The sequence below is a fragment of the Tachypleus tridentatus genome, chromosome 9 (genome assembly GCF_004210375.1).
Source record: "Tachypleus tridentatus isolate NWPU-2018 chromosome 9, ASM421037v1, whole genome shotgun sequence".
Classification (NCBI taxonomy): domain Eukaryota; kingdom Metazoa; phylum Arthropoda; class Merostomata; order Xiphosura; family Limulidae; genus Tachypleus; species Tachypleus tridentatus.
This window is the reverse complement of record NC_134833.1, coordinates 122568004-122591008: the sequence shown is the minus strand read 5'-3', so window position 1 is coordinate 122591008 and position 23005 is coordinate 122568004. Positions and strand designations below refer to the sequence as shown.

The 23005-nt window shown below is 34.1% G+C and overlaps 1 protein-coding gene across 1 annotated transcript in view; it reads right to left on the bottom strand.

Moving 5' to 3' along the window:
• Window positions 1–22773, bottom strand: part of LOC143226237 (prolyl endopeptidase FAP-like) — a 125001-nt gene extending 102228 nt beyond the window's left edge. The window contains exon 1 of the mRNA XM_076456994.1: window positions 22538–22773. Coding sequence (XP_076313109.1) covers window positions 22538–22663 — 126 coding nt within the window. The 5' untranslated portion in view covers window positions 22664–22773. The remainder of the gene's footprint in view (window positions 1–22537) is intronic.
• Between the last annotated feature and the right edge of the window lie 232 nt (window positions 22774–23005).

The window sequence follows — 23005 nt, the reverse complement described above, 5'->3', positions numbered from 1 at the left end:
TTTTTCTATATTAAGAGGTAAGTACTTCCCAGTAGTTGTTAACAAATTAGATATATGATGTAAGACTGAAACTTTTGCATCTTCACTTAAGGAAATTTCATTCATAAATAAAAAAACAACTGAGATTTTCAAAGCAATCAATTTCTTCCTAAAGTATACATTCACCCCAAAATATTAGCTGACGTTGAAACGCTTCATTTTACTCTGAGCTTTGAAGTACGTTACCCTGTTACCTTGCATTGCAGTATTCACTTAATTTAGATAGGCAAATACGTCCCAAAGGTAAGCCACTTTCTGTATCCAGCATTTGTTCCTTAATCTATATGTAAGTTCAAAATGACATTCAGATAAAAAGAAACCTATTTCCTCACGCAGTTCGTAAAACTGAGCAAGCACCTTTTTCTGAGAAAGCCATCGGACTTCAGTATGAAGCAGCAAATTTTTATACAAACTTCCCATATCCTCACAGAGTAAACTGAAGATCCTCGCATTGAGTGGTCTTGATTTTATAAAATTAACTATTGTATGACATCACTCAATACCACTTTGAAGTCTTCTGTCATTCGCTTCATTGCAAGTGCATGACGATATAGATAGCAGTGGATACTCACGATGTCCGGGTTTTTCTTTTTTTATGCGTAACACTGCACCTGAAAATTTTTCAGTCATAGCTGCAGCCCCATCAGTGCAAATACTTGAGCAAAGCTGCCATTTGATCTCATATTCTTCCATAAATAAATCGATTAGTTAAAATATTTCTTTGTCTGTTGTTTGAGTAGTCAAAGGTTTGTAAATTAGAATGTCTTCTTCAAAACTAGGCCCGGCATGGCCAACCGTGTTAAGGCGTGCGACTCGTAATCTGAGGGTCGCAGGTTCGCATCCCCGTCGCGCCAAACATGCTCGCCCTTTCAGCCGTGGGGGCGTTATAAAGTTACGGTCAATCCTACTATTCGTTGATAAAAGAGTAGCCCAAAAGTTGGTGGTGGGTGGTGATGACTAGCTGCCTTCCCTCTAGTCTTACACTGCTAAATTAGGGACGGCTAGCGCAGATAGCCCTCGTGTAGCTTTTTGCGAAATTCAAAAATAAACAGAAACAAACAATCTTCAAAACTAGCTTCGTGAATATAGCGAATAAACACAAGTAACATCGTATAACCTGCGACATTTGTTGATTCATTCATCTGAAGCGAAAAAGTTGGACTCGCTTTTACTCGCCTTATTAACTCCGTTAAATAATTTGCTGACATATCCTTGATTCTTCGAGAAACCGAGTTGTCAGAAAGGGGCACAGAGTTGATGTTTTTGAGAAACTTCTCATCAATCGTGCACTCTACCAAATCTTTTTGCGCATGGTTTTATCTGCAATTGTATGAGCTTCACCTGCTTTTGCAATAGGGTAACTGACACTGTATGAAGCAATAAAAGCACCTTTGTTGTTCTGATGGACACACGAATAAAATGTAGTTTTCCTTGCATTTAATTGCAAACACTTTTTTTGAAATACTCAGAAGTTGGATTTTTTAATTGGGAATGTTTGGTTTCTAGATGTCGTTTTAACTTTGATGGATGCAAACTACTGTTACTCAACACTGTTCCACATTCAACACACAATCCACTAAGTCCATCTTCATTACCTGTCCATGTAAAACCATACTCAATAAAACTTTCATCATACTTTTTGGCCCGGCATGGCCAGGTGAGTTAAGGCGTTCGACTCGTAATCCGAAAGTCGTGAGTTCGAATTCCCGTCACACCAAACATGCTCGCCCCTTTTAGTTGTGGAGGCGTTATAATGTGACGGTAAATCCCACTATTCGTTGGTAAAAGAATAGCCCAATAGTTGGCTGTGGATGGTAATGACTAGTTGCCTTCCCTCTTGTCTTACACTGCTAAATTATGGACGGCTAGAGCAGATAACCCTCATGTAGCTTTGCGCGAAATTCAAAACAAACAAACACATAATACTTTTTTCTTTCTTGTTTCGGTGCTTCTTACATCATCCTGCATTGAAGTGCTTGCACACGACGTTAACGCTGATGAATTCGTATTAGGCCTACGCCTAGGAAGATTTTTACTCGTATCACATTCATTACTGATATTCAGCCACTTATCCATTATAAAGGTGACAACAAATTATTAATTTGTCTAAAAACGTATTCTTGTATCTTTGGCACTTTAAAAGTATTTTCACGGACACATATTAGCTTCTTGATGAAAACTCATTCAAACACTTGAGTTTTATCATCATCAAACAATAACATGCTGACCTAAGATCAGTGTTCCATAACAAAATCAGAAATAAAGATTTGGGGAAAAAAGGTTAGATCACTGGAATAATATATTTTTCTGAATGAAAAAGATAACCTATTATTTTACTTTTTTTTTACTTTTTAACAGAAATTTTAAAGCCAAATACCAAAGTGTTAAGCCACATCTGACGTGCGTCTGAATCTCGAACGAAATTAAACAAAATGAAACACGATGTCATGCGGGCGTATGACGTCATAGAGCTCATTGGTACCAAGTTTGTCTAATTAAACTACAACGAATCTAACCTAACGTAATAATTACCAATTATAAACGTCATAAATATAATTATACTTCATATAAATACATTTTGAAATTGAAACAATTGATACTGAATCTAACTGCATCACAATGTTTCAAATTTGGAAAGTTTCAGCTATGACGTCATGTTTCATTTTGTTTCGTTTCGTTGGAGATTTAGCTGCTAACCCAGATCCGGGTTTTAAAAGATAGTTGGCACCACTACCCAGCGTTGATCTAGTATTAAAAGGCCTAATACGCGATAAACGTGTTATATTAAAGATACATTTTACTTTTTTGTACAACGTATTCTGATTCAATTTTATAGTTTTAAGAAAAAATATTAGTTTTCTAAAATTTCCTCGCGGAGCCCCAGATAACTATGGCGGAGCCCAAGGGCTCCGCGGAGCATAGTTTAAAAAACATGTCTTAGGGCATGAAAAGTTGTTTCCTTTATATGTAATTCTAAAACAACACAAAACGTCCATAAAAACTGCAAGTGTCTCTGCATGGACTCAATTAAACTCCATGCCAAATTTGGTGAAGATCCACCCACCCTACAAAGTAGTTACATGGACATACAACAGACAATAATATTATATTTGTATAAATACTGTAGCTATGGTTTCGTGTAGTTCACATGTTATTAAGCGTAAAGTTATATTTGTACTGTTTGAAATAAAGTTTTGGTAATGTTATATATATATATACATATAGTATATAACGTGCCATCTGCGTATGTATTATTATATTATCAATGGGCATAGTTTCAACATTTCGACAAGTAGGTTATTAAGAGATAGAAGGAAAAAAAACTTATGGGTTATATTAAGTTTATGATAAATTTAAGCCTATTGGTTTGCATGCTTGTGTTGCAACTAACAAAATATACTCCAGTTAGCACAATAAACTATAAAATGAGAATTTATTTGGGTACTTTTAATGAGTCTAGTTTTTGTTATTGTTGTTAGTAATTTCAGTAGATACCGCGTTAGAATATAAGTTATTATATATCACATAAATTACAGTTTAACAGCATAGACTGAATTTTTATGTGCATACTGTGAATTGTTGTTAAACGTAAAAAAAATCATTGCAACTACAAATCATGCATGATGTAAAGGCCGGGAACATCCAAGTAGATGCTTGTGCATATAGTCTGTAATGTGTTAGTTATGATACATTGTATGTAATTTACTTTGTAACATTAATATTAGATTATTAGGATATACACAGTTGTATTGTTGGAATCAGTACTTTATAATGTTTGAGTATATTCTGTTAAAACAGCTTTGATTCATCAGCACGTGTTATAACTTTGTAACAACGTCAACCTAATAGGTATACTGATTCTAAGCTGTAACATGATTCTGCTGTATTACTTATTAGCCCTGAGAAGACTGTCACGTATCTTGGCCTGAACGCATGTCTTCTACTTTATTTGTTGGGAAGAATTAAACAGTATATGATTTTGATGCTAAATACTAAGTTTATTCTGGTGACAAGTTAGGTAACTCACAGAATGTGACCAGAGAACCTGCTATCATTCACTTTTTTTAAAATTAAAAATAATTTTGATCTTGTAAACTAACCATGATATGCTGTGATGCATCTGCGCATCTATGTGGCTCAATCTAATAAACGGTGTATTCTGCAAAATGGATCTAACTGAGAGCCAATGAAATATTTTTTAGACTTAATGTATGTTGCGAAAAGATTCTCTGTGATACAGTTATATTAGTCCTAAGTGATGAGGAAAATGGTTTGTAATATAACGATAATAGTACATATTTATAAGAACTTACGAGTGAAATCAAAGAAAGATATGTAATAATATATCAACCTCACCACATCACCATATCGAATGGTGAGTTCATAATACAGCTATGAGTGTTGAAAAAATATAATCAAACCGCCATTTATTGTAAAAGAGCACTTGTGCGTCAATTGGTTGAACCTTTTACAGGGAATTTGGCATGACCTGTGGTAGGACGCTAGACTTATAAAAATCGAATGAATCCAGAATATCGTTAGACAAATCAGATAATTCAAAGAATGTGGTCAGAGAATACAGTAAACCTAGAATATCGTTTGAAAAGTTAGGTAATTTACAGAGTGCGATAATAGAAATCAATTAAACCCAAAATATTGTTTGGCAGACGAAATATTATAACTCACATAATATATTCAGTGACACCAGTAATTTTACAAACCTTCGAAATGCCTACTTAACGTCTTTCAAAGACACGTAGTCTAAAGACTGATTTTTTATTTTGAATTAAAATATGATGTGTTTAGTCAATAGAACGAGTTCATTACCCAAACTTTAAACGTGGCAGTCTTCGATTGGAGTTCTGCCTTTTAACCTGTTCAGTGCCGTAGACGAGATAACTCGTCGAAGCCGATCGGTAACATAGTGCCACGGACGAGTTAATTCGTTCTGAATAATACCTAACTTAAACGCTAGATGTCAACACCATACATGCATTTGACCTACTTACAAATTGTTTCACTTTCGATCCAAAATGGCGTCACGAAAAAAGTTACAAAATGAAGAAGCATTAGAGTTGTATTTTGAACTTGGTTCGGAGTTGCCGTAGCAGCTGAAATACTTGGCAGTCAACAAGCTAATGCATAAAAGAAAAATACATTCCTATATATATTGTGTCTTAATCTGTGTTTATTTTATTTGGTGCACGTCGTTTTAATTATTTAATTAATTAACACAACCTTGATCATATAACATTCAGAATACAGTCAGAAATACTGCAAAATGTATTTAGAAACATTTGGTAGTCCACAAAATATTATTAGAAAATTAATTGAATTACAGAATTGAGTCAAATATACTAAATGCATATTTAAGTGGATTCAGTCACATATACCGAATATCCAAAGAACTTTCTGATACACAACACATATTAAGAGCTGTTATGTATCCAAGAGATGTGGCTAAAGTTTCACGAATAATTCTTTAGGTAGATGGTACTAGAGATATTGGTTGTCCTGTGTAATCCCATTCCACTTAAAAATAAGAAAAACAAAACTGTCAGAAAGCTTTCAAACCAGATCTTGAATGCTGGTTTATAGTTGAAGTAGATATACCAAAAGTGTTTAAGTTAAAGAAACACTGTATTCGGTAATTTTTATACTCAATAAAAGTACTACGACAGTTGGGAAAACTAATGTTAAAACCTTCATTTAAATGTTTTCCAACGTTTATCAGCTCCTTATAAAATGTTCTGATACTCTGGTAATAATCATGATACTAATATTAGTCTAAACAAATTACATATTTTTACATAATTTTGTAAAGCCCAGTAACATGTAGTACAAAAATGTGTTTTTCTACCACAGGGAACTACGATAAAATATATGTTACAAAATCTAAATAAAGCGATCCTTGATACTACCAGAGGAATTTTCTGTATATTGCCGAACCCAGATCTACTACACAAAGAAAGAAAATTCAATAATATTTCGATTACGTAAAATATAACACAATAATAGTAATAATGTTGAGCTCCCATCTACTGGGAACTACAACAGAAAGTACAAATCGCAGCAAGCTGACAGATTAGAAAGTTAAAGCTCAAATTTGTAAAAGCACTCAGCTCTGCAATCAGTATACACCGTTAGCAAATCAAATAGTTGCCCTCAGGACAAGCTACAATACCAGTGAATGCGTATTAATATATAAATAGGATAGATGCAACAAAAATTTAAAAAGTGTTATTTCTCGCTACTAGAGGGTTTTTATAACAAATTCATTTTCATTTGTCTAACTCCTATTAGAGAAAAATAAGGCATGACGAGTAATTAATAACGTAGCAAGCCTATTCTATCAAGAGAACTATACTACTTTTAAATCCCAAAAGAAATATTAATTTTAATTTTAAAATACATTATTATTTGTCCGCCATGTTAAAGTGATTGAAAAAATACCATGTCGGTCAAATTTGGAAAATTCACGAAAGTGAATTGCTTAATCCAAGATTGAAACTTACACTTGACGACTATTCTAAAATGGCTTGGGAAGAAAACTGAGAGACTATGTTAGCGTACCTTCTTCCAGACTGTAAAAGTTTATCATATTGAAAACAACATTTTTGCATACCTTGTTTTATTACACAATGTCTGTTTGTCTGCCCATTATGTAAATACTCCTCGTTCGCTGTGTCAGTCTCAACCAAACGACTCCTCCCTTTCCTATTATTGCTGTTGTTGAGCATTTATTATTTTTGCCGTAAGTTGTCGTTAACTATATTCACAGATAGCGCTACGCCATTAAACACTAAATTTTCCGTAACATACACATGGTGTGAGAGGAGGGCACACAAACGTCGTTTGTATCTCAGAGGAATACGATAAAAAAGTTGCTGTCACTATTGCAATAACTCATAAACTCAGCTGAAACAGCTTTGGCCAACTACCTCTTCCTAGAAAGTAACCCTAATGATCACATAGTGCACACTATGTTTTATATATACACAGTAATTTCTTAAAACGTATACAAAACGTTTGTTTAGGTAATAATGAATACTGTAACAATATGTTATGTAATAAATAAATTGTCGAAAAGTTATAATTTTTGTTATTTTTCATAGCATCCACCAACACATTCTTTAAATTTATAAAACGGTCAAGGGACGGTGGTCTCAGCTTGTCATACATAAAAGAACTTACTGAAGAACCAACATAATGTTATATTAGCGTAACTATGAACATACGGGTTTAATTTTACTGTTGTTTAAGTTTTATTGATCAGTCTATACTGGCTAGTTTTCCCTGGTGTTTAGGTGGTGAAACGTTATTAAACACTATATATTAGTCCAACGTCCTTGGTACTTCGTTACTGAGGTGTTAATGATTACTGTATGCTAGCCCTGCTTTCTTCATGTTGAGTTTATAAGATTTCATTGATAACCATACTGTTTTATCTTCTTTCGTATTTATATATAATAGTTTTATTAATCACTTAATACTGAACCCACTTCTCTGGTGCTTAAGTGTAGAAGTTTTACTTATCACTTTGTACTAAATCCACTTCTCTGATGTTTAGGTGTTAAAATTTATTAATCACTTTATACTGAACCCAATTTTTTGGTGTTTAGGTGTTAAAATTTTATTCATCACTTTATACTGAATCCACTTCTTTGGTGTTTAGGTGTTAAAATTTTATTCATCACTTCATACCGAAACCACTTCTTTGGTGTTTAGGTGTTAAAGTTTTATTCATCACTTTATACTGAATCCACTTCTTTGGTGTTTAGGTGTTAAAATTTTATTCATCACTTCATACCGAACCCACTTCTTTGGTGTTTAGGTGTTAAAGTTTTACTTATCACTTTATACTAAATCCACTTCTCTGATGTTTAGGTGTTAAAATTTATTAATCACTTTATACTGAACCCAATTTTTTGGTGTTTAGGTGTTAAAATTTTATTCATCACTTTATACTGAATCCACTTCTTTGGTGTTTAGGTGTTAAAATTTTATTCATCACTTCATACCGAACCCACTTCTTTGGTGTTTAGGTGTTAAAGTTTTATTCATCACTTTATACTGAATCCACTTCTTTGGTGTTTAGGTGTTAAAATTTTATTCATCACTTCATACCGAACCCACTTCTTTGGTGTTTAGGTGTTAAAGTTTTATTCATCACTTTATACTGAATCCACTTCTCTGGTGTTTAGGTGTTAAAGTTTTATTAATCACTTTATACTGAACCCAATTTTTTGGTGTTTAGGTGTTAAAGTTTTATTCATCACTTTATACTGAATCCACTTCTCTGGTGTTTAGGTGTTAAAGTTTTATTAATCACTTTATACTGAACCCGTTTTCCTAGTGTTCAGTTATTGAGATTTTATTGAGCACTCTATAGCAGGCTAAATTTTCTGAAGTTTAAGTTTTTAGGTGTTTTATTTTAAGCAAATTGTAATGAGTAACATACCTAGCTTTTAGGTTTGAGGCTTTATTGATTATTATATACCAGTGTAACTTCTCTGCTGTTTAGATTTGAGGTTTTATTGGTTACATTATACCAGTCTAACTTCTCTGTTGTTTACGTTTGAGGTTTTATTAGTTACGTTATACTGGTCTAATTTCTATGTTGTTTAGATTTGAAGTTTTATTGGTTACTTTATACTTGTGTAACTCCCAGTATTTCAGTGATTGTACAATTAATGTTGTGACATTCCATACATCTTGCATACAAAGTAAATGATTTCACATAATGTTTAGTCAATTTTTACACTAAATTTTATGACACACAAACACATAAAATGAATTAATCAATATTATGCAATAGGTAGAACCTCATCGAAATTGAACGATAAAAAATAGTTTACTGTCTTGAACGTTAGAAGGTGTCTTATTCTTAAGCCTCCACTTAGCCTAATTAAGGATTTTAATAAGTATTCAACTGACTTACCTCAAATGAAAAAGTCTTCAACGACCACATGACCTTCACTCTGTTAGTTAAACCTGACTCAAGAAGTCTCATTGATCACAATATATACAGACAGACAAACAGATATAGATATGAAGTATTTAGTTTTTAGGAATAATAAAAATCCGATTTAACATGTCATAAACAGAGATATCATTAAAACTGATTCAAGCCAACACAGGGCGAGAAATGAAAAATAACCAAAATGTAGTTTTAAAAATAAATTACGTTATTTATCTATTATAATACACAACAAAAATACTGCATGTTTCAGTGTGGGCGTCTTGAGTACGTACTGAAAAGACTGACTCCTTTTTTCTTCACCGTTTTTTCTTACATTAAATTACTGTGACTAAAACCTCTTAGTACAAACTATAGCTTCTCACCTTATTACATATAGTATATTACTCGCTCATATCTTCACAATCTATCCAATAATTCACACATTAATTACCGTTGCTAGATAACTGATTTCTTCTCATAATTCACGCAGAACCGTTTCGGAAGCACATAGTTTTGTTTTCAACATAAAGCTACCGCTTAGAAAATTCTATCATGAAATTATATTGATCACGTACGTACATCCTTCTAAAGAAACATTGGTATCTTTGGTTATTCTATTGGCGCAAATTGGCTAAATGTTTGGTGCTAGCTTAAGGACTATTGTTGAAGCATTTACTTGGTGGTTCTAGTTTATGGACAATTTTTGAAGTATTCCCTAGCTTATTCTAGTTCAAGGACTATTGTTTAAGCACTTTTTTGTTGGTTCTAGTTCAGAGACTTCTGTTGCAATATTTTTTGTTGGTTCTAACCCAAGAACTATTGTTGAACGTTTTCTTGTTAATCCTAGTTCAAAGTATATTGTTGAAGCATATTCTGGACAAAACACCGGTAGCATAACCAAACAACTCTTAACGGGTGTTTAACTGTTGGACACTCCAAACTAAAGTCTCCTTCTACACGTAAACTGCCTTTAACACACTGACTGCTGAATCGCCATATGCACTCCGCTTCTTATAGTTGAATGCAAGTGTGCAGGATACAGTGTGCGTCGTGTGAAAATTCTGCGTAGGTTTAAAGCAGTCACAGTCAGTGATTTAATTAGAGAAGTGATGTAAACATTACACGTAAAAGTCATTCAGGTAAATTAATCAACATGGTTGAGACTGCTCGGTTAGTCATATCCTCCATATACTGTTAACGTAAATGTAGTTGCCATGTTTGAGGTTGTTAACATTGATATAGTTCTTATGTTTAAAACTGTTAACCTGGATGCAGTTGCTATGTTTGAGGTTGTTAATCTGGATGTAATTCTTACATTTACAGCTGTTAGCCTGGATGTAATTGCCATGGTTGTAGTTATTAAACTGGATGTTGTTGAGTGTTTCAGGTTGATCACCTAAATATACTTCTCATGCCTAAGTGAACCTGATTGTAATTGCCATGGTTAAGGTTGTTAACCTGGATGTAGTTCCTGTGTTTAAGATTGGACGTAATTGCCAAGTTTGAGGTTGTTGACCTGGATGTGGGTTTTTGTGTTTAAGATTGGATGTAATTGCCAAGTTTGAGGTTAACCTAAATATATTTGTGTTTGAAGACGTCCAGCTCGATGAAGATCTCGTGCTTAAGATAATTAACTTGAACAGTTTTCGTGTTTGAAGCTGTAGCTGTTGTTTGGTAAATTACTGAAAAAAGAATCGGACTTCGTAAAATACGTATATTTTTATAGAGTGTACGATTCTTGTTTTCTATCTCAGATGTTTGTAATTACCATAAATCAAACCTCTTGACACTAATTAACATATAATGAACATAGAGTATCGGTTGAATCAAATTTCAGAGGTCAAAGTGCTATTGCTATGATAAAACATCACCAGTGAAGTCTTAAATGTTCCACTTATCATTTATGATATCTTTTTATGAATTACTAACACAAAATATCACAGCTAGAAGGTTGGTCATGTTTTCTTTTACCAAACTAGATAAAACATATTCTTATTATACACACGTTTTGGAAGGAAAAAAAATAACGTATACCGACCGTCTAAGATTGATGTTCTACATGTATGTGTTTATAAGATTTCTATATAGAGATCGTTTTTCTAAACTTTTTATCAAAGTCCCTTCAGTATACTCTACAAATTGTGAAAGACAACGTCACGAAATGCTGCAGTAATGACGCCATGTTAGGATCGATAGAAATGCTGGTCGGCAGATGTTTTATAAGCTGAATGAAGGAATTCCGACGAAATGGGCTGAACAATAAGGAATAGTAAGGTAACATATGAATGCAATTACTGTAATAAATTTCGGTGGAATATTTCATTATAATCTCTTCTGGTACGCAACAGTAAACAGTCTGTTTTATGTAATTCGTATTTCATTTATGATAAAAGCGTGGCTAGAGCAACAGTCGTAAGGTAAACGCTTTCCTTCAGTTACGAAGACGGTCAAAACTACATTGGTAGTGTCGTGGTAATAGTATTATTAACCAAGACACCATATGTGATCGTTACAATGTACCAAAAACAGGAGTTTAACTGAATACATATTAAAAAGACTAACGCAATTATAAAATAAGTATTAAAGTCGGGTATTTAGCAAACAATACTAAAGTGATGTTTCGTTCAGCACACACTATAGCAAGTTTCTAGAGTTAGCGGTGCTCTACTATGACAATGAAATGGAAACTAAGAAAATAACTTCTTTATTTCTGATACTTTGTAAGATTACTCTTTAAGAATAGGAAGACATGCACTTGAAATTAGAGTTCTCTATTACCACAATGGTGGAATGCACACAAAGGGTAACAACAGAACTGGATGAAGTAAACAATAATTCTTAAAGCTCAGTTAATTATTGTCTTAATATAGGAGAGAAGAAGGGTGACAATAGAACTGAATAAAATCTATAACAAATCTTAATGGTCAGTTAAAGAACGTATTAGTATAGGAGAGAAGGAGGGTAACAATAGAACCGAATAAAATCTATAACAAGTCTCAATGGTCAGTTAAACAACGTATTAGTATAGGAGAGAAGAAGGGTAACTGCTAAACTGATTCTAATGTATATTAAAGTTTTGATGATCAGCTAAAATTGTAACGGAATAAAAAAGGAGAACAACAAATTATATAAAATGTACGATAAAGTCTCAAGAATTACTTAAAAACGTCGTTATTAAGATGAGTCGCGTGATCAGCCTAAGGTACAAATTAAAAAGTATGCTGTTAGTTATCTAACTAAAGGTCACTATGGCAACAATAGTTGACGAACTAGTAGTAACTATAACATTAATACTTTGTTTTGTTGGGGCTTCGCACAAAGCTACACGAGGGCTATCTGCGCTAGCAGTCCCTATTTTAGTGATGTAAAACTAGAGGGAAGGCAGCTGGTCATCACCATCCACCGCCAACTCTTAGGTTACCCTTTTACCAACGAATAATGGGAGTGATCGTCACATTATATCACCCCCGACTAAAGGGGGAGCATAGTTGGTGTTACAGGGATTCGAACCCGCGATCCTCGGATAATGAGTCTAGTGCCTTAACCACCTGACCATGCCGGCCCGACAACAATACTTTTCGAAGAAGTACAAATTATGACACAATTAATTATGACTACGACGGTTAACGAACAAGTAACTATCAAATAACGATAATGAATGAACGGTTACTACCATAACAACAGTGTAGTTAATGAGCGCTTGGTAACACTACAACGTTGTATTATAGTTAAGGGACAGTAACTATAATCGTGGCAGTGCTAGTTAAAAAAATGGTTGACAGTTTTCTTAATAGTGTACACCGCGGGAAACAAAATATACTGTATCATTTCAGTAATTAAGGGGAGTTATTGAGCCAAGCAACGCAAGTATTAAAACCCTCTGAAAAATGGACTACTTGTTTTTCAGTTCTTTGGATGGTCTTAGTCCATGATTTATCACCTTTAGAGGCGACTTCATTTTCTCCATCCTGATATCCCTGTATTTTTTTTCAGTGTTGTAGGAAGTGGGGGGAACCTCCACACATTTCCCAATCTGTTTTAATTAAATACATCAAAACCAGGAAAATTACTACGAGAGAATGCATAAAATGTAATCCAGAACTCAAAAGTTTGCGAACCTTAAAGCAAGTCCTACTCCCTGGTCATAATGGATGTGCTTAACGCAGCACACTCGTTCGCTTCGCTTGGTCAAATAAACCTTGCTCCCTCCTCTCCACCGCTTTTAATTTGCCTCCCACACCCCTGTGTTTGTTTTAGAACCCAAGCTATATATTATGGGCAATCTGTGCTCTGACAATCACTGGTATTCTGATTGATTTTTAGCGTCATAAGCCCGTAACGCTAAAGTAAAACTCAAGCACACATCAAAAACATTGATGCGAGTTTTGTTTTGTTTGTTTGTTAAAGAAACATTCACAAATCAACGAGTTCAGTTTAAGTCTTCCAAACTTTTCAAGTCCGTCGTAACACACTACCTAAGAAAATCAATAAAAAGTGCTTTTAAGAAATCCTTTTTGAAAAACTGTGGAAGAAAGTGTGTGAATACAAACCAGCTTGAAGAATTTGAACAAAACACAGTTTCCCATTATTGCACTTCCAAGACTTTGAAAACTAAACTGATTTTTGCTTTTTAATATTTTTTAAGTCAGACAAACTTAAGAAGACAGACAAAACTTAGATACTAGACAATACAGTGATTATGTATAAAACTAAGATACCACACAACACAGCAATTATTTATAAAACTATGATACCAGAAAATACAGTGATTACGTACAAAACTAAGCCATCAGACAATACAGTGGTTATGTGTAAAACTAAGCCATCAGACAACACAGTTGTTATGTATAAAACTTAGCCATCAGACAATACAGTGATTATGTATGAAATTAAGCCATCAGACAACACAGTGGTTATGTATAAAATTTAGCCATCAGACAATACAGTGTGGTTATATACAAAACTAAGCCATCAGACAACATAGTGGTTACGTATAAAACTAAGCAATCATACAACACAGTGGTTATGTATAAAACTAAGCCATTAGACGACACAGTGATTATGTATAAAGCTAAAACATAAATTCAAACTAATGAGTGAAGGGCAAATTTTTACATTAGTGATATCTACAATACGGAAGTAACGTGTAGCAAATTTTTCTCTCATTTTTGGGCTCAATGGGGCTTTTAAAGGTTATTGTTTAATATAAAGCTACCCAATAGGCTATCTGTTTTCTGCCAACCGTGGGTATTGAAACCCAAGTTTTAAAGTCGTAAGTCTGCTGACTTAACGTTGAGCTACAGTTGAACATGTCTCATGGAACTCTAAGTTTTGGAGATAGAGAGCCGGATTCGAATACGTTCGAAACCACAAAATATTCCTTGCAATTTAAGCGGTTAGTGTATTGTAAAAGAGACAGTCAATTTTTTGAATGAATAGTAACTTGTGGGGTGCTGCTGCCTGCGTGTTCTGAGAAGGTAGCAGATAACTTTACTAGCTTTGCCATAAAATATAAATTCACAATATTCTCAGTTTTTATACAAATACCTGTTATGCTATAAAAACAATTTAAAAAATTTGGTTGTATATACGTGGGTGAATACTCGTCCTGTAGAAATTTCCAACGCAATGTCAAATTTATTTGTACTTACCATCATTTCCTATTCATAAATATTGAGCCAGTGCAATAAATCTTTATCGATACATTAAAGAAAAGTAAAATAGCTACGAAATGAAGAACGAAAACTAATATATTAATACGTGCATTTATTAAAATATAAACTGTAATAATTATAAAGAAGAAATAAAAACGTGTTGACGGAGATAAAAGATAGAAGCTGAAAGACAGTCAAAGTAAGATATGATTAATCCAGATAGTGTTGTTATTTAGCAACAGTCGACTTTGCTTTCATTTCACGCACTGTGAATTTTCCACGCACGTTTATTCTATAAACACAGTTACTGCACATTCCAAAGAGCAGCCACCTGTTTTTTTAAACTTATTTGTATCACATGTGCTCTGAGCTAACGAAATCCTCAACATCAAAGTTCTTGACCTTTTCAATGTATTAATCGTGGGTCTTGTATATAAATACACTAGACATTGACTGTTTTATAAAGAATATATTTATTGAGCACCAATATTTTTTAAGTATTTGTCCATAACGGTAAAAAAAATATTATACTATGTTTCTGTTGCATTACTCTTTATCTTAAAGTTAGCTGTAAGTTTGAGGGCTTACAACGCTAAAACGCTGGTTTCGATACCAGCAGTATGCACAGCACAGATAGTTCATTGAGTAAATTTGTGTTTAACAAAAAACACACACCTCTGGAAGTCAAGTTTCTTCCATAATGTGCAAATGTTTGTCTGTTTTTATCTAATTCTTTTTATTCTAACCACGAGTCATTAACAAGCGCAGCAATTACAGGAATCCTCTAATTTTTTAGTTCCAAAACTAAAGAACCGCTAAAGTAAACCTGCAGAACGATCCTGGTTGCACATAAAATAATACTTGCTGAACATGTCTGATGGAAGATATTACAAAGTTATGAAAAAAGTATAAACATTAAACAGACCTCAAAGTAAAGAAACCCGTAAACTGGAGGAAAAGCCAAATTTATTTTTTGTTCTTTAGAGTTGTCACCCGTTAGTTTGACCACACCTCTTGACTCATACATTTTGAAACGTGATCTTTGGTGTCTACTTGTGGATTTTTTTAATAACAACGAAAATCCTGATTTGCTCGGAGTAGTCACCTGTTCATTCATTCACTTTGTTAATCTAAAACTGTTTATGAAATTCAGTTTTAAATTTTAGAATAATTACTTAAGTGCATTGCTTGCATACTAGGTTTTCCCAAGTAATCATTCAAATGAATATGATATATAAAACTCGAGTTATCTAGTTTATCCTACGCCCTTAATCCAAGTAAATGCTCGGGAAAGCTTTTTTCTTTATATCGTGATTCTAAACCTTTAGTACTAATTACTGTCAAGGAAAGCTTATATATATATATATATATATAGAGAGAGAGAGAGATGATATGTGCTTAGTCCTAATAACTGTTGGGGAAACCTGATTTTTTTGTCTCATTATATATCCTTAGTCATAGTCTTTGTTCGTGATCTTTTCTCAAATTTAGGTGTGTTTTAAGAGAATATAACTCTAAAGACTTTTCTTTACATGAGGCAATTATAAATTTCAAAGTTAATTTTTAATTCCTGAGATGTTGTCCAAATGTTTCCCCTTTTATAAAACTTGGGCTAGGTGTGGACTAACCTTTAGTGGGATCTGCCAAGAATTCCTGGTTCAGGATTTGTTAGAACAAGAATGCGCTCTGCCCCTTGGATCCGTGAATGCACCATAACACAAGACGGCCAAGTCTCAGAAAAGAGTAACCTACAAGTTAATGGCGAGTCCTGTTGACTAACTGCCTTCTCACTGACTCACTGATTCACTAGTTCAAACTTAGGGATGCTTGTGCGCAGATATATATATATATAAAATTTTGTGCAACAATATTTAGTATGTGTAAAAAATTAAATATATCGCGTTACAAGACATCTTCCTCATATGTGAACTAAGAACGAGACAAATTGACAATCAGATAAAAATATGATGAGAGTTTTGATAAACACGCAATTTGCGTTTTTTAACTTTACAAAAATGGTGTATCGCATGGTAACACCGTGAGTTAGCGTAGCAAGTTTTCCCCGGAAAACCGAGATAAGTATGACTGATTTTGGTTTTCTAACGAGCCTGTTGGTTGAATAAAGACCATTTTCTACACTTTACAGCTCACAAATAATAGGGTAAACCCGATACCCAAATGTAATATGAATTTCTATAGCCATAAATCACTAGTTTTATATTTAAATCAAACAAAAGAGACAAGTAGTCCTTAACACTGTTTATTTTCTGCATGGTTACCTTTCTGTTTTAGTTGTAATTAATAATTATGTAGTTTTTGTATGATATCAGTGTTGTTGTAAATCATGCATACCATATTCATTTAAGCTTCAATGAAAAGAGAATTGATGTTTTCCCTTGAAACTCAAGAAAGGTCGGCTTTGGGTATTTTACTGCTCGAAGTACACTCTTAAAATGCCGTTACCAGCGGACTCTATTACCACTATCATTGTTGGAGGCTTATTTAAATTAACTGATGAAAATAATTCAACGTTCAGTCCGTGTCACGAGAATGAATTACTTTATTTTCTTCTTTAACATTTCCTCGAGGTTAAACACTCGCACACCATCATATATTTGTGTAGGCTTTCGTTAGGAATGACCTTCAAACATTTCTAATAATCTTTGAAAAATTTAAAATCAAGCCAACATACCTACATTAAGTAAAGTAACTGTTATAGCTAACACATTAACTCATTCGCTCTAATATCGTTCTTAAAAGCTATCATACAGTCTTTATGTCTGCAGAGAGACACATACTGTTTTTCTATTGTTTCTTCTTCTAAACCGATCATTTTCATTCATGCATTTCTCGATAGATTGGTTCAAAATTTGGTAAAATTATACTTTGTTCCAATACGTCAAGAGCGCTTTTTATTTTTTTATTTAGGCCTTTTTAAGGATTTTATAAGGTAGAAGGTCAAACAACCCCAAAACAATGTACATTTTAAACTTTTGTGCTGTAATATTTAGAGTAATAAAGATGAAAATTAGTAAAAATATAAATTTTTATACGCACAAGATATTGATTTACCTTTCTTGAGTCTTTTTAAGGAATCAATTTCTACGGCTTATGGGATGAGCAAGCCCATCACACGATGGCTGGTTTTGATTTTCTAAAGAGCCTCTTGATTGGATAGAAACATGTTCATTATTGACAAAGTGTACTTTTGGGGAGTTTGGTCAATTATTCAGCCAAATTTTGATCAATTTTTATAGGATTTGGTACAAATATATAATTTTCTACAGGTTTCACACAGTTATTGTAGAAGAATCAAGAAGCCATAAAAAAGCATAATTTTATGAAATTTTTGACAATTACTTCGCTGCATACCAGCCAATTTACATTAAAATTGATACAAAGATACTTGTATACGTACAAAAATATAGAATATGTTTCATTTTTATCATTTTAGTTGGGTCAAAATGTTAAATTCCCAATTTTAGGGAATCTAGTCTCTTTCCTTGCAATGGTTCGACCAATTTACTTGAGAGTTAGTATAAAGATACTTTTTGCAGATCCCATAGAGGGATATAGAAGCTTTAGAAACTTTTTTGTTTTTGTTAAATTTTTTAGCAAGGAAAGTATAATTTGGAGTTTGAACTATTCATGTGTGTGAGAACCAACGTACATAAGATTAAAGTATAAAAATACCTTCTTGCAGGTCCCAAGTAATGATATGAAGGAAGTTTTTGATTTTTTCGTGTTTTTCATTACTTTTCTGGTGTCTGTTTGTTTGTTTTGGAATTTCGCACAAAGCTACTCGAGGGCTATCTGTGCTAGCCGTCCCTAATTTAGCAGTGTAAGACTAGAGGGAAGGCAGCTAGTCATCACCACCCACCGCCAACTCTTGGGCTACTCTTTTACCAACGAAAAGTGGGATTGACCGTCACATTATAACGCCCCCACGGCTGGGAGGGCGAGCATGTTTGGCGCGACTCGGGCGCGAACCCGCGACTCTCAAATTACGAAGCGCACGCCTTAACGCGCTAGGCCATGCCAGGCCCTTTCTGGTGTCAAAATTGGCCATGTTGAAATTGCATAGAGGAGAGATGTTCCATTCGCCCGTGAATGTTGATTTCTATAATCATAACTACCTCATATTTATAATTTCAAATGTACTAGAACACTTAATACTAAGTCCTTAGAAATTTTTAGGCCTATCCTAATGTCATTTTTATGGCTCAAAGCTAGCTACAGCTGACAAAAAAATTACAGCATTAAAATTATATATCTTACAACCTTGCCCCCTTCTTCAACTACGAAGTCTTCTAGACAGTTTTTATATAAAAAATAAAGTAAAACAACATACTAAAGTGTCCACTTCCCAAGAGAGGAGAGGGTGTCTCTTTCAAGGCCCATGGTATACTGATAGAATGGCTTTCTTTCTTGTTATCGCTGGCTGTTCTGTCGCTGGGGGAATTCTTCTTGAAAAGGTTGTTGGATGAGTCCATTGAGATCCCCAGAAAGTAGTCTTGACCCCCATGTTCTTCAGCAGATTGAGTTTCCATTGACAAGTTCTTCAATGGAGTTGTCCACTTGGCTGCTCTCTCACCAATGTACTTCCAAAAATAGTCATGGTGAATGCTCTTTAGCTTGGGTCACCTATCACATAGTCCTTGTGATAATTTCACTTTATCTAACAACTGCCTTTAAAATAATATTTCTTGCAATACCCTTATGGTGACCTTTCGTATAATTAAGATCCTTGTGATTACCTTTTCTATATAATTCAAGTTTGGGGACCAGTTTTCCTTTAACGAAAGATGTTACTGTGATACTATTTTCTTACATGACCAATATATTTGTGGTAACATTCTTCCAAATCAGGAACTGTATTTCCTAACTGAACCCAATTAATGCTAATATTACAGGTTGTAATCCTTCCAGAACAACTTATACTTGTCAAGTATATATATTAGAACAGGGAGTTGAAAAGCTTCTTCGGCATTCAGGGCTCATCAGCGCATTATATATTGATTTCACTTTTTCAGCCTTGATTTCTAACATTTCACGCACAATTTTATTTTTTTAAAATAATTTCATAGTCTTCCTGATATTTTCCTACGACCCCCAGTTTGTAATTATCTCTATTAGACCACTCATTTCTGAACTGCAACTCTATTATGATCGCTAGTTGTTTGTGTAACACGCGTTTCACCTAATACCCTTTAAGCTAAAGAATGGAGAGAGGTCACCATATCTTGAATGTTTTTACATGGTTGAGTAACAGTTACATAAAAGTATTTCTATCTAGGTTAGCACTTGTTTCCTGAAACATATTTTGTAAATAGAAGCTAAAGAAATATTATGTTTGATGAAACATATAATAATGTTAATAATCTTTATATCAGATCTAATGGGAAACCTTTCGATCGTTTGAAACCCGAGACTGTCCATGAAGTAAATCTCTCAATAAAAACTGCGCAAAAAGAATTCAGTGGAGAATCCCTTAAATATGTTCTGTTCACTGCGAGGAATTTGAGGAACTTCGCATCGTAAATCCGTAAAATTAATGATAATTTACTGAGAGGCAGGGATGGAAACGAAGTGTAACAGGACAATGAAGGTAAAATGTGTTTAGATTTAACTTAGTTGAATTAATAATATTTGATTGATCGCGAACTTTTATTAGATTTGTTGTTGGATATGTGTTTCCTTATAGCAAAGCCACGTCTGGCTATCTACTAAGTCCATCAAGAGGATTCGAACCGCTGATTGTAGCGTTGTACAATCCGTAGACTTATCGCTGTGCCAGCGGGAGACTTATTGGATATACATAACTATTGAGTGTAAGAGTTATTATTTAGTTTATTTAGTGATATAATATTTAATTATTATTTAGTTTTCTAAACAAGAGTGTTAGAAATTAATTAATTTAAAAACGATAGTTGTGACAAATTTGTTACGAAATTTGGTAAGAATCACATGTTGTCCAATTGTTGTAGTACTGCTGACGTCATCTTCTCAAAACCTCAATTAGCAATATATATGGATGATCAAACGAGCTCAATAGTCAGTAAAGAGTTCAGTCAATAAAGAAAGATATTTCGTGAAATAAAACGTGAAGTTAGCCAGCGCGTGTGTGATTTGTAGAAACAGGTGATATCTTAAAAATAGCTTCACACTTTAATAGAGATAAGGGGGATAATCTGTCTTGTCAAAGGCTGTTCTAAAGTAATTAAACCCGCCCGTGTGAATTTTAACTAAAAAGAGGCAGTTATATAAGGTTCAGGGTACAATTGTGATAACCTACGAATTAACATAAATGACTTTTTCACTGATACTATTGTGATAAGAGTATAGAAAAGTAACTCATCTTTGGATTCTAACGTAACTGAATCAGCCTCTATAGATTTTTGAGAAGGAAAAATAAATTATTTAGAGTTTTAGATAAAAGTATGATATCCTATAGTGTAAAGACTTTTTTATACATGTTTGACTTGTTTTGAATATATATTATTTTAAAACAAGTGGATTGTGTGCTGTCCATTTACTATTTAAATTTATCGCCAACAAGTGACAAATACCTACTGTAGAAGAATCCCAGCTCACTCACATTAGTATGTTCTATTCATATACAATATGCTATGTTACAGTATCCTCCATTCATATACAGGATGTTATAATATAATGCCCTCCTTTCATACACATGGAGGCCCGGCATGGCTAAGCGTATTAAGGCATGCGACTCGTAATCTGAGGGTCGCGGGTTCGCATCCCGGTCGCGCCAAACATGCCAGCCCTTTCAGCCGTGGGGGCGTTATAATGTTACGGTCAATCCCACTATTCGTTGGTAAAAAGTAGCCCAAGAGTTGGCGGTGGGTGGTGATGACTAGCTGCCTTCCCTCTAGTCTTACACTGCTAAATTAGGGACGGCTAGCACAGATAGCCCTCAAGTAGCTTTGTGCAAAATTCAAAAAACAAAACAACAATCATACACATGATGCTATACTGTAATACCTTTTGTTTGTATACAGAATGTTGCACTACAGTACCGTCTATTGACGTACAGGATGTTATAACGCAGCACCATTTATTCATATATAGGATATCAAAGTTATATTTCTACCAGAAGTTAACACTGAAAACGATTTCGTCTGCGATTTAATATTGGTTTTTATGTTTTAAACCACTGGCATTTAAAATCGCTGTTGTAATCTATTAGTGAACGCGTTTTATGTAACTAAATTGGGATGCTCCACTTTAGATTGTTGTTTAGTCTTGAAGTCTGCATAGACAACATTTTTCGATATCCTCCTTTCCAAGTTTCGCACAGTAAATAGCAAAACTCAAACTTTTGAAAAGGAATAGAACTCGTTTTAAAACTGCAAATGTTTTAAAAATGTTCTGTAATTAAACCAACTTAATCAGTTTTCAAAACCATTAAATAAGATGCTAGTTCCAGGCCTTACATCAAGAAAAGGTAGCAGATAATAAAAAAGACAAGATGAGAAACAGTACCGATTCCGAGCTTTTTCTTACCACAGTCGAGGCTCATAACATAAAGTGGCATCATTTGTTACGATTTCAAACTCACAACTTTTCTTTATTTGTTTTCCAAGTGTTTGAAACAAGGCATACTGTTCTGTAGAGCTAGCTAATCTTTGACTGAATGATTTCTTTACGCAACATGATTAAACTGACAAGCAACATATATATGCATATATATACACACACAAATAGATATATTAATACATATATTTATATCCAGTAACGTTTATATATTTGATAACATGTGTTAAAATCATTAATTGATATCAAACCAACTTCTACGGAATATAATCTCGCATAGTTCAAATGAAATAGAAGCATCCCATTCTAGAAACGTAAAGGAACTTACTACGAACTGGTCAGTCAAAGGGCTTTCGTCTTTTCTATCGTGCTGACTTTGCCTGTGAGATCTTATTCCTGACCTCAACCCTCCCCTAGGTGGAGCTGCCGTTATTCCTGTACCACTGTAATTCATTGTACGTTAAAACCTCTGGTAGCAGTAGTTCAAACGAATGGTCACTGAAACTTTGTAGAATGACCACTGTAAAACTTGAATGACCGTCCAGTATAGCTCATCTTGTTGACTTCTTGACCCTGTGTGTTGTGAGCTAGCCACCGGGGCGTGGACCGTGTGCAGCGTGTGCTGAGCTTCAAGTAACGGGAGTTCTGCAGTGCAGCTGCCTTCCAACCAAGCGTGGGGACAGTGCAGCATGCGCTGCGAAACTCGGGACTGCCTTGACCCGCCTGGTGACCGAGCTCAACTATAAAATCGTAGACATATGAAACGTGCTGGAAAAAAATGGCGAATGAACTCTTC